Here is a 12,610-nt window from a genome sequence, read left to right on the forward strand (position 1 = left end):
CACACACATGTAGATGTGGACAAACACACCTGGCACTATCACCATATTGGGAAAGCAAATAAAAATCAGATTGTTTTGATTGTAAAATGTCACTCTTAACTCCAGGCTGAGTTTTATTGACAAAAGGAGGAGAACTCTACTCGTTCCATCCATCCATCCAATCCCCCTCTGCTTCTTCCTCATAGGTGATTGATGGGTGTAACTTTTTCCTCCTCCCTCCATTTTATTTGACAAACAACACAGGGACCTGAAGTAGAGAAGGCATTTTAATCATTCCCTTAATAGGGTGTTTCTATGCAAAGCTATGCAGCCTTCTGTGATAAGCCGAAAACAGGCCAAGTCTTACAAATTAAATGCATCTAATGTTCTTGAAAAGCCACAGCAAGAACTAAAGCTATAAGAGACAAATATCACAAATAGAAATCTCCCATAGCTTGTGTTTTGTCCTTGCCTCTCTATGTTCTCTTTTTTTTCCCCTTCTCTTTTAACTCAAGCCACCTCAGTAGATGGCGGGCCATTCCTGCATCTGACACTGCTGGAGGCTTCTTCCTGCTAAAAAGGAGTTCTTCCTTCCCACTGTTACCAAGTGCTTACTCAGAGGGGATATGTAAATATTAAAGTTTAATTCAAATCCTTTAAAAAAAGCAGAAAGACACACAAGTCTATCTTGAGAAAATTCTTACTATTGTAAGCATTATAAGTATCGTTGTATTTCTCTTAACAGTGGGGGATATAGTGGTAATAGAGGGGAAATGAGGGGGAAAGCGGGCAACTCTTACAGTGAGCTACCTGTAGATAGACTTAACCCTGATATGGAGAAAAAACCTAACAATTAAATGAACATCATGGGGACACTCCTGGGGATAAGTTCGGGATAAGAGGCTATATGGTTCAAAGCCCCCAAAGAAGTACACTTTAAGGCTGCACTCTCCTTTAACATTACTCATTTCTTTATAAAAGAAAAAGAACTTGTCTCATCTTTTCACCTTTTCGGCGTTCTTTTCTTCCTGCCAGCCTAACTCCTGCTCGGAAAAGACAGCAACCTATGGGGAATAGGAAAGCCAAGCCCCAGAAAGACCTGACAACTTCAGAGACTACCACAATATCCAGTTCACTAGAGACTCAAAGAGCTTCTAACCTTCAACGTTAAGCTTCCGGCCTCGGTGAAAGTTATAATGACACCACACTGCATGTCACAAGTACACCCACACATTACAAAGTCTGAAAACTGGAAGAAGTTCACTTGAATATCAAAGATGTTTCATAGAACTAAAACAAGTTTAAAATACATATTTCATTACCAGAACATAACATAATGCTGACCTTAAAAGGCTTGACAAACCTGATCCAGCTTCTTCCTGCCAATGTGGTCAAACTGGCAGAGAGGGTTGAAACAGGCACTGCCAACATGACTCTCGGGGCCGAGCTCAAACTTCACCAAAAGAGGAGGATCATTTGGCAAGTCTGAGCTTCCACTCAGTTTAGACATCAGCAGCTCCTGTAACCAAGAAATGAGGGGAACCCACCCCCCCACAGGAGAGCGATGTTACATGATTGACAAGACTGACAATAAATAAGCTGTGAAGAAAAAGGCTGACAAAGTAAGACTACTAGAGTTTTATACAAGTAAACTAACTAAACTCAAAGTCAAAGAGCAACAGAACGCATCCAATAACATTCAGAATAAAACATATTAATACAACATACTAGCATAATGAACATTTCTTCACTGATGTTCAATATAACAGACCAAACTGAAGCTTGCTTTAGATTGGGCTTACACTGCACTTTTTAGGAGACAAGCAGCGGATAGAACCGTACCAAGCCACACATTTTCCTTAATTAACCAGCCCCATCAATTAATCAGAGCTGTTCAGAGAAAAAGTAGTGAAAAACACAGATCAAAACAAAATAATATGCAAAGACAGAGCTTTAGAGAAACAGGGGTTTTCACTAGTACACTTGTGTTGTTTCTTTAACCTTTGCTGTAGTTATAATGCATGTGTCTCACAAGAGGTCCGGCATATAGTAATGAGTCTTTGTACAGTGTGTCTCGATGTGTGTGTTCATGCGTACATGGGCATCCTGGTGTGAATTCGCTATATTCCCATCCGTCAGCTTGACATGGCCTCTGGACCTCCTCCTCCCTCACCTCACCACCAACTCAGTCTGTCCCTGACCTGCACGTTCTTGCCTCAACCTTGGTTGGGTAGAGATGCTGGAGTTGCCAGAAGGATAACTCAGACCATTCCTGGGTATCCCGTTCACATTCTCTCAAATTGTCGAGCAGTTATTGGTGTTAACACTTCACATTAAAAACACATACACACACACACACACACACACACACACACACACACACACACACACACACATATATATATATATATATATATATATATATATATATATATATATATATATATATTCATGCTGGATCCTGTGGGATGCAATTTAAATAATAAGAAAAAAGAATGACATAGTCCCAATAAAGTTGAAACTATGGTGCAAACATAATAATTTCTATACAGATAAAAGACTATACATGACTTCCTGTCATTATCTTTATTGTTATTTTTTGAATTACTACATTATTCTGGAAGAAGTTAATAATTGCATTCTGCATGAGCATGAAGATAATTTGGCTTGATTCTGCTATTATTCTGTACTATTCTCTGTACTATTTTCAGAAGAGGACTAAAACCAACACTGGATTATTGGCCTGATATAGTTTATTCATCTGAGTAGGTCATAAGTCTCCATCATTTCTAGAAACTGTTAAAACCAAAGATGCAAAGTGGGTAAGTGTTACACTGGGTGACATATTGTTTCATGATCATAACATGGGAAATGTTGTTTATTTGGAGTTTATGCTAATTACTAAATTGGTGGCTAAAAGCAATCCCCAACAAAGGCATTCCTTAATATTTAATACTTATAATTTTTAAGCAAATATGTTGTCCCCTCTGTGGGTTTTTTTGTGGTTGTTATTTTTTTGTTTGTTTGTTTATTCTTGCAAATTACATGATTGATACTTTTTTGGTGCTAAATAACCAGTATTATTAGGTATACTTTTAAATGGATGCCTTTTAAATGGAAAAGATGGGCTATTTTTTAATGCACTTGCAGTGAGTGTAGGCTGTCAGTCCACTGTTTACGTCAGCAATATGTGTTCACGTCTGTTTACTCTGGAGGAGGCTGTAAAACTTTGTGAAAAGAGTCCGATAGCAGTCGATAAGTCAGTGAAGCTGTCGAGGATATCCTGAACTTTTCTGTTGGTAAGTGCTGCTGTTTTTGCTTATATAGTATTAGCTTATAACCAGCTGTTGCTGTTTAGCCGGCTCATGGCAGCTGTCCAAAGATGGGAGGGTCACATGTCTAATCTGCTGACAATAAGTAACTGTGACAATAAATGCATAAATAAATAAGCATGTTTATGCACATTTTTGTGTGTTAGAGCCGTGAGTTCAGTTCAGGAGTTGAGGCTTGAGGTGAGGAGGGGGAGGATGAGGTGAAAATGAGAGAAAAGAGAGAGCAGTGGAGGAGGAGAAAGACATAATGAGAAAGAGATGATTAAAAATATAATGTACAAATGTTAAATGACATATTTAGTTTGAAAGCGCTATTAGTAATTTTTAAATTAAAAGTAACCTATAAGATGTACTACATATATGGCTGGCCGCCAGCTACATACGTAAAACGGAATTATCCATCCATCCATCCATCCATCCATCCATCTCCGTTTATTTTTTATTTTTCAACTTGATTTTTACTAAACAGGAAGAGCCAACTGTTGACCTAAAAAGGCATGTCCACCTAAGATCTGTAGCAGGTAACTGAAAATATCATAACCTTTATTTACAGTAGGTAAATTAGGGTACATTAAATCAACTTTCAGGGACTTTTATGAGAACAGTTTTTGGAGTGAATTCCACTTTTTTTATTTATTTATTTATTTATTTTTAAAGGGCTGTTCTTCCTCACGGAGATCTCCTCCTAAAAGCTTTACGCTGAATCTAGTAACTCCACGTGGCTTCCTCTTCTCTATATGAGGTGCGTGTGTAACACTGAAAATCACTGTAGGTTTGCACCCTTGAGGTCACTTGAACAAAAGGAGATCAGAACAAGCAGACTGCACACAAGCAGCAGCCCTCTTCCCTCTGTCTCCCCCTCCTGAACAGCCTGCGGCCTCAGGCCAGCAGCCACCTAATTGCTGGGGAGAGCGAGTACTTCCCTACCTCATTGCCTTGGATGATGTGATAGATCTGCCTCAGGTAGCTGCTGCCACCTGCTTTGTGGCAGACCTCCAGCAGCATCAGGCCTATTTTCTGCTCAGTCAGTTCAGTCGCAGCAACTCCTCTCTCGCTTCCTTGTTCAAATACACTGAGAGAGAAACAGAGATGGGAAGAGGAGAAGTTAGTAAAGAAAACACAAAGACAAAACCCAGAGAGAAGAACAGAGAAGATGAGAGGAAACAGAAGGAGGCAGGGTGTCGACTTATATTTGAATACCACCTCTGGCTAAGGAAGTATTTTTCGAGTTTAGAAAGGAATTTGGGCTAAAATTTAGAAATTGCTATAGACTGGAAAATTAACTGCATTAAAATTAAAGTTTTTTTGTATGTTCATTCATTTCAGCAGGTGAAAGAACTTCAAAATGTAACTCTTGGCAAGGAAAGAAATTACATCTTGCTCCCGTATCTGAAAATCAATCAGACCAGCCATTTTCACTATGGTGAAAATTACTAAGAATACAAACACATTTTTAAGGGTTTCATTATAAATCATGAGATACAGGGGACATTTTGACCAAGGGATGCCTCTGCACTTGGATGGTGTGTGTGTGTGAGTGTGTGTGTGTATTAAGCTTGAATGTAATTGTATGTCAAGGTCTGTAGGCATGCACCTTCCCCAACCCAGGTGGATGCCTGCATCATTTTCCTGCCCTTCCTGTATGGATGGATATCACGCTACCGTCCATCAAATCTTCTCTTTCACATACACTTCCTGTCATTGTTCTCACTCTCTTCACGTTTGTAATTATAAAGTGGCAGAAACGGTGTCGCCTGTCAGCCAACCATTGGCTGTTTGACATTGAGAGTTGCAAAAGAAGAGGAGTCCCGTCTCGTCCGTATACTCCGCCTCATTCTTTCGCCTGGCGCCCTGGCGGTGGTGTTGTCGGCGATGGTGGCTGTGCATCCGTGTCAGCACCTGCGCTGTATCCTTTCCTGTCCATCACTGTGCAGGTGAAGCAGATGATTGGATTCAGTCAGCAGGGTGATTAATGAGGGCCCCTCTGGATTTGGGACAGCCTATCAATCATGTCATTAGGGCCAATGTGCCCTGAAAGAGGCAGACCTCCGCCAAGGAATAACTGCATTCATCTTCATCTGTGTATGCATCCCGTCAGCCCAGCCAGGGTCACCATGATGGAGAACAATAATCTTCTCCTCTACAAATTACTTTGCAAAGACAAGGTGGGTGCCATTGGGGAGGGGGTGGTGGCGGTGGTTTACAGTTAGGAAAGGAAAAAGGGAAAGCAAGATGAAGGAACTGAAGGGGCCAAATGTTTTTTTGTGAAGGGGTTTACTCTGAATGTGTGTGTGCAAGAGATGCCAGTAAGAGAAGTGCCAGTTGTTTTTGGAGTTATTACAACCTTCCTCTCTCTCTCTCTCTCTTTCTCTCTCTCTGACACTGTATTCTGATTGTTTACAAGCCAGGCGTCACTTCCCTGTGAAGGTTAGTTTAATGAATAGTAATGATCCCACTGAATGCCTCCGACAGGTGATACATAATCACTCTTCTTTCACTTTTCCACCCCCTCACCACCCCTCCGCCGCCTCATCTTTTGTCTTTTTTTTTTTCCTCGGCACGTACCCCCGCTTCCTGTCACTGTAACAGACAGCATTTCCTAGAACTGGTCATAATCTATTCAGTGCCCTTATTTATTTCATTTTTTTTAAAAAATGGTTACACTACCGGATCAACTTTTTATGAGGATGAATGTGTCCTGAGTTCGTTATGATTAAGTGAGCGACCGGAGACAACATTTCTGGGAACAAGCAACAAAATGCAAAGCCAAAGGTCACAGATCAGCCCAAAATGAAAGCTGTTTTCCCATCATTCCACCCTGCAGTCCATTCAGTCAATCATGTGCATCATTTAGCACAGCAAACAAATCTGAGATTCATTGATTTTAGTCATAGAGATGGTCAGTGAAAAATTATTTAGGTTACATAATCCATCAAAATTCAAATGCTCAATTAGAAATGCAGGTCTAAGTTGCATTTGTTTAGTGTTTTCCTAGATTTTTTTTTTTTTTTAATGGCAATATACCATCAGTCAGTCTGATCCATTCCAATCTCCTTCAGCAGACAGTCAGCCCTTACTTTTAATAATAACAGCATTTATATTTTGGGAAACTAATTTTCGGAAAAGAGGGGCTGACAGGAATAATCTATACTAAATGAGAGTGATGATGGGTAAAGAAAAAATAGTACTTAACTACAGCTGGAGTCATTCTGATCCTGCCCTCTTGCAATATCTTCCCACCTGTCTGAGCAGAGTTTGCGGGCCTTCTGCAGCTGCAGTTGTGTCCACTTAGGTCTTTTTTCCTCCAGAGCCTGCAGCACTTTGTGGACTGAGGGTTTGGGAACACCCTAGGGAGGTAAATGAGTAAAAATGTGACAGACATTAACCAGACATATAAAAGTACAAATCCACACAATAACAGACTGGTAAAATCAATAGTAATTTCTAAGCAAATCCTCTACCTATTGTTGTTATTACGTATATCATGGCCTTTACCTTTTGCTGAACGCCCATAGCAGCCTGTACGCACTCTGCCAGCAGGGACAGGCAGTCCTTTGCTGAGCGGTCAAGAGCCAGACCACTGATCTGTTCTAGTGTGTCTGGGTCCTCTAGGCCCTGGATCAGGCAGCCCAGTACGGCCCAGATCAACAGGCCCACTAACCGCAGCTGCCGGGCATGCTGGGAAAGGTGCTTCTCTGCCACTTGGAAGAGAAAGCGGACTGGGAGTGGCAAGGATGCTACGGCCATGGGCAGATTGGTGAAAATGAAGGACAATGCTTGAATTGCTAAGGATATGACAGCTGGAAGGAGAAAGAAATGTTAGCAAAGCAATACTAAAATTTCTTGAAACTGTAAAACTCAGTCTGTGCATACTTTGATGGACAGTGTCCTTTCCCTTTGCATCCAATGGTGTGTAGTTCCAGTCCTTAGGTATTTTAGCCAGGATACTCTCTGGCACAGCTCGCTTGAACAAGGCTCCACCAGGCTCCTCTGTGGCCTGCCAACCCAAAACCATGGAGACGAGGTGTTCCAGAAGGCTATTGGTGGATTTTGTGACTATTTCCCGGACACAGCTGATGAGTACAGGTACCGTCCGTGTCGTGTCTGACAATGGTAAAGACAGACAGCAAAAAAAGGGGTCACCTAAACAATATCAAATGAATGATTTCAGACCATACCAATTATATCTATCATTTAATTTTGAAATTTAGGAATTTACTATTCTATTCATCCCTGTAGTACTATGAACATGCTACTGTATACTGAAATGAAGGGTGACTGCTCCCACATTAGATTAGTTGACATATCATATTATGGTTATTGTATTGCTGTGGGATTTTCTTTTTTTTTTTATAAAAACAACAATTTACAAGTCAAGAAATAACTCTACTTTTCAAACAATGGCAAAAACCAGCAGGGAATAATTTATATGAATTGATATAGCTTTAAGGTATTCTCTTAAAATATCTGCACCAAATGTACTCTTGGTCAAACTAAAATCAGATGTTCCCGATCAAATCCAGGTGTCCTTATAGCAGGAATCTTACTACCTTCTCCAGGTGTACCGTCCTTCATCGGTTTGCCCTTTTATATCCTGCTCATATTGATGGCAGAGTAGCTACAGTATGAAGTTGTATGGCTCTCATAAACTTCCTACAGCCCTGGCCGTAAAACCAAAGGCTACAATCGAGAGAAATAGCATTGTGGCGGCACTAAAAGTGCACTGGAATCTCAAAGGATGCCTAACAAATGAGTGACCTCAGAGCAGCAGAAAAAGAGGAGAGCGGAACAGAAAATGATATAGCTTTTTGAAGGACAAACGCTCTGTGGCAGGTGAGACCTAGACCTATTTTTCAAAGTCACTTGATTCTCAGACTTTATACCACCTGCAACTGTATTGACTTGTGTATTGATTTGAAACAGCCTGGTACAGTGTGATGAAACGTCAATGTAAGCGGAGAAATAGCGAAGCTCTCAGTGTAATCTATGAGTTAACTCAGAGAACAGTTTAAATAGAAATGGGGGCACTGGGGGTATCCTGTAACCAAAATTATAATACAAAGATTTGGAACAGTCCAATAATTAAACTAATTACCCTGTGAGGATAAATGTTGATTGGATGACATTGAGAATTCTTCTCTGGCACACTCTATCTCGCTTCCTCTTCATTCCCTCTATCGACCCCTCCCTCGCTCTGTATCCATCTAAATACTCTTCTCCAATCACCCTAATTTATGCTACAATAATTACCACTTACCCAGGATATAAGAATCACCACTAAAAGGAGCTTCATACTCCACAGGAGCTCAGATTAAGTTCTGTATTAAAACTTGCACTAGAAAGATGCAGAGAGAGTTGGAGAATTATTCCAGTCTGTGTAAAAGTATAGTCATACTTTAGCTCATGCTCATGCAGTGTCAACCCTTTAGAGAAAATATACATTCAGATATTCTTTGAGGGCAGATGTACCATTATATTCAAAAATTCACCAACTATCCACAGCATAAAATCTGACAGGTGCACTGAATTGTATTACAATGCAATATTCTTCTAAATGTTGTTCCAGACCAAGTACACAACACCATGGTAGAAGGACATAAGTACCCTGCCAAACTTCAAAAACTGCTCATGAAGGCATAAGGAACAGAACAAAGAGCCCAAAGAGTTCAGCTTCTAAACTCTCCATCCTCTCCATATAATTTCTGTTAATTTTAAACAGCTTTAAAGTACAACGCTTTTGCAGCATTGTATTTTAAAGCATCATGTAGGGTATTATACTGCACTCAGTTTGACGTAGGAATTCGGAAATCCCAAGTTCTGAGTCGAAATTTTCAACTCCAGTGCCCCTTCAAATCAGATCTCCCACTCAGAAGTAATTGTTAAGTGGCAGAGAAGTCAGAGAAGGCCCACCAACCACAACTTCACAGCAGCAGTGCACATAAAGTTGTAAAACTGTTGTGTAATTGTGACTCACTAAATAAGCCATACATAGAGCATTGACCAGGGTCTATTCTTGAACATGCTGCAGCGGTATTTTAAGAGCAAAACTGATAGCAGTTCCTAAACATTACACAGACGCTGGTTGTTACTTTACCTGCAAGAGTGTAGAGATGTTCCCATATGTGTGACCGTTCCAGGTATGGCCGAAGGGCCTGAGTCAAGGCCTTAGGAACATTATTCAGGTAAGAGAAAAGGTTGAATAATGAAACCATGAAGTCATCTCCTGCCTTGTGATTCTCTGTAGACATTTTTAAGCTGCTCTCCTGGCAAAAATCTGAAAGAATTAAGAGTCTTTTTCATGAGACACATCTGTGAACAATACAAATTAATGTGTGGATTAATGAAATCTGAATCTTATGGAACACTTGGCACCTACACAAACAACTGGATGCACAAAAAGATACCCACACACACACCCAGGGGTGTGTAGGTGAGTGTATATTCGGTTTTCTGAATTATAATCCAGAAAATATCACACTTATGGATGTAGGTATAGAAAAATACAAAACCCAATCCCGTGAAACAGCATTTTGATTTTGGTGAACAAAAGAACACTGGAAAATGTCAAGGCTTCCCAACCTGACACATGTTAACAGAACGGGTGAACAAAAGGCACTGTGGAGTAGAAGAAAAATCCACATCTGTGTTAGATGGAGGAAAAAAAGGGCAAAAAAAAAAAAAAAAAAAAACAGAAAAAGAAACAGATTTCAAAGCCCCTGGCTGTGGGATCCACAGTACATGGAGACAGGAAGTGAAAAGGAAGGGGTTTTGACAGGGTGTCCTTGTGGGGGTTGCTGTCTTAGAATGGGGCTGAGGATCGAGGTGTGTGTGTGTGTGTGTGTGTGTGTGTGTGTGTGTGTGTGTGTGTGTGTGTGTGTGTGTGTGTATGTGTGTAACCCATATGGATGCCTATATATGTGTTCTATGTGCTTACAAGTAAGTGTGTGCGTGTGTGTTGAATTGACAAGGGTTGCTGGGGAAAGGCCCATTGCTCCAGAGGTGGCAGACATCCAGTGGTCTGTCAGTCTGCTGTGTGGGAGATGACAGCTATTTGAATAGGAGAGCGTATGTAACGCAGCAGTCAATGAGGGGGCGCAGTGATGAAGGGCAGCATGGCTTCCTTCTGACTAATGCTGGACTATTTTTAAATGATGGGGCTAAATCAGCGGCAGCATCGTAGTGACAGCAACATTAGCCACCTTAATAACATTCGGGCAGGAAGTGCTCAAACTTCATGAAAATGGATTTCTTCCGTGTCCCTGTATCTAAGACTCTCTTTGCATCTGTCGTGCTTATTTTCATTCATAATAACACATCTAACATGTAGACTCCAAAGTGGTCAAACAACATGACCTACAATCAGTCTATTAGGTGACATTGTGTGGATTAAGCCAGCATCTTGTTCACTGCCTGTCTAATAATTGGTCCTTAAGGACAGAGTGTTCTGGATCTCACTGCTGTGGCTGCAGTGGTCCAGGAAACAGGGGTGACTAACATTAATTTCCACTTGGGGTGCTGGATAACATGGCAGGTTAACTAGGTGCCTTATAATAATGATCCCATTATGGAGCAGCAGATGACTTCAGAAAAACACATGTCAGTGTGCTGGCACATCTCTGTGGAGTTTCCACTACTCCTGCAGCACACAATAATTCCAATGTGTTTTTGTTTCTATGCTGATTTCTCAAATGCTTTTTTTTTTTTTTTTCCTTCTCTGTCTCTAAGCTTATCCAACCTTGATACGTAGCCAATGCATACACCTGTTTATCTTCCGGATAGCCAGTCAACCAGTCACAAGGGCCCTCTCTGTAGACCTCTGTAATTGGAAGCAGACATGCTGAAGATAATAAAAAGGTTTTGTGTGTGTGCGTATGTGTGTGTGTGTGTGTGCCTCCTAATTTAGGGAAAGCTGTGCAAATGTGAAAAGTGATACTGTAGATGTAGAGGAGGTACGTTTTCAAATTATTACACAACGTGAAGGTCATTTAGTTGGCTGGCCAGTTCTCTAATAGGTTAGCGTGCTTTGATAAGGCAGATACAAGGAATTAGAAAATGAACCATCAACAACTAAAAAAAAGCACTGAATTTGGTAGAATAGATTCTACCTGAAATAGTGTGGATTCATCTAACCATCTATTAGTTAAACTAGTTTTTTTTTGTGATTTTTTTTAAATCAACACAGCTCCAAAACACACCCTAGCATATACATGGACGGGGAAGTGCAGTGGCACACGGTAGTGTAGGCATTCAGTCAAGCTGTTCTTTCTGTCTGTCTGCTTTCTGGTTAATTACCCCGTCACCGTGATAACACATGAGAGTCAGCGCTCCTAGCGTTGATTTACGGCAGCATGCAGAAAGGAGCATTGCGGAGCCTCTGAGTCAGACTCAGACCGAGCAAGAGAACAAGACAGTGAGAGTTGTTATTAATGAGGTCGCTATAATGTGAATTAATGTGCGAGTGCAAAACAGTCTTTAAAGGTTAGACTGTTGAGAAGACTGTGGAGAAAGGAAGGAAGGGAAAATCTTTAAAGGTCAGGCCGTGTGCTCCGCCTGTGCCTGTTGAGTGTTTATTACTGCGCTCTATTGATTTAGTGATGATGATGACCAAGGTGAAAATGATGATGAAAGCAAAGATGCTGATTATAACTTCATAAAATGGATAGAGCTTACTCAAGGTCTGTATAACTTACTTACGATATTAGAGCACTGCAATTAAAACACAGGTACTGTAAACACTTCCCAGACATGTTCTCTTTGGGATTGCAGAGTTATGAAAAAAAAATTAATTTTAAAAAATGAATGAAAGTGGCTTTAATTGTCTCCCAAACGATGGACAGCTCAGCATGTACACAACACACGCTCACTATACCCTTTATTCCAGTAGTACACAACAATCCATGTACACACACACAAAAACAATAGACTTACAAGAATTTTCCAGGAGTATTCTGGGCAGGTGACAGTCTCTGTACAGCAGCATTTGAAGTAGCAACTTGGGATTGCATCCGGGGTCAGATGTCAGTAGCTTCAGTTGACATGCCAAGGCTGCCTGGCCCATAAGGCCATCTCTGAGAGAGATGGAAGAGACGGAAGGAAAACAAAGTTGACAGTTCTGCAGTGTCAGGTGAGGTAGAAGTCTGTTTAAGAGACAACAAAGAAGTGAAAACGCTTCACAAGTGAAAGATAAAGAAGTCTTTGATGACACGTTTGGAGGGAATATTTGGTAACATTGGTAACTTCCTTCAGTGTCATTCACAAGCCAAGTCTGCAAATGCCTTCATTCTCGCTTACTTATAGTG

The 12,610-nt window shown here is 40.8% G+C and overlaps 1 protein-coding gene across 1 annotated transcript in view; it reads right to left on the reverse strand.

Annotated features, from left to right (window-relative positions):
- kiaa0825 (KIAA0825 ortholog) overlaps positions 1–12,610 on the reverse strand; it is a 124,918-nt gene that overhangs the window by 71,022 nt on the left and 41,286 nt on the right. The window contains exons 16-22 of the mRNA XM_030737541.1: positions 12,240–12,379; positions 9,406–9,585; positions 7,185–7,415; positions 6,807–7,111; positions 6,552–6,658; positions 4,239–4,383; positions 1,343–1,498 (exon numbers count right to left, since the gene is read on the reverse strand). Coding sequence (XP_030593401.1) covers positions 1,343–1,498; positions 4,239–4,383; positions 6,552–6,658; positions 6,807–7,111; positions 7,185–7,415; positions 9,406–9,585; positions 12,240–12,379 — 1,264 coding nt within the window. The remainder of the gene's footprint in view (positions 1–1,342; positions 1,499–4,238; positions 4,384–6,551; positions 6,659–6,806; positions 7,112–7,184; positions 7,416–9,405; positions 9,586–12,239; positions 12,380–12,610) is intronic.

Source organism: Archocentrus centrarchus, chromosome 9, assembly GCF_007364275.1.
Source record: "Archocentrus centrarchus isolate MPI-CPG fArcCen1 chromosome 9, fArcCen1, whole genome shotgun sequence".
In the NCBI taxonomy this organism is placed as follows: domain Eukaryota; kingdom Metazoa; phylum Chordata; class Actinopteri; order Cichliformes; family Cichlidae; genus Archocentrus; species Archocentrus centrarchus.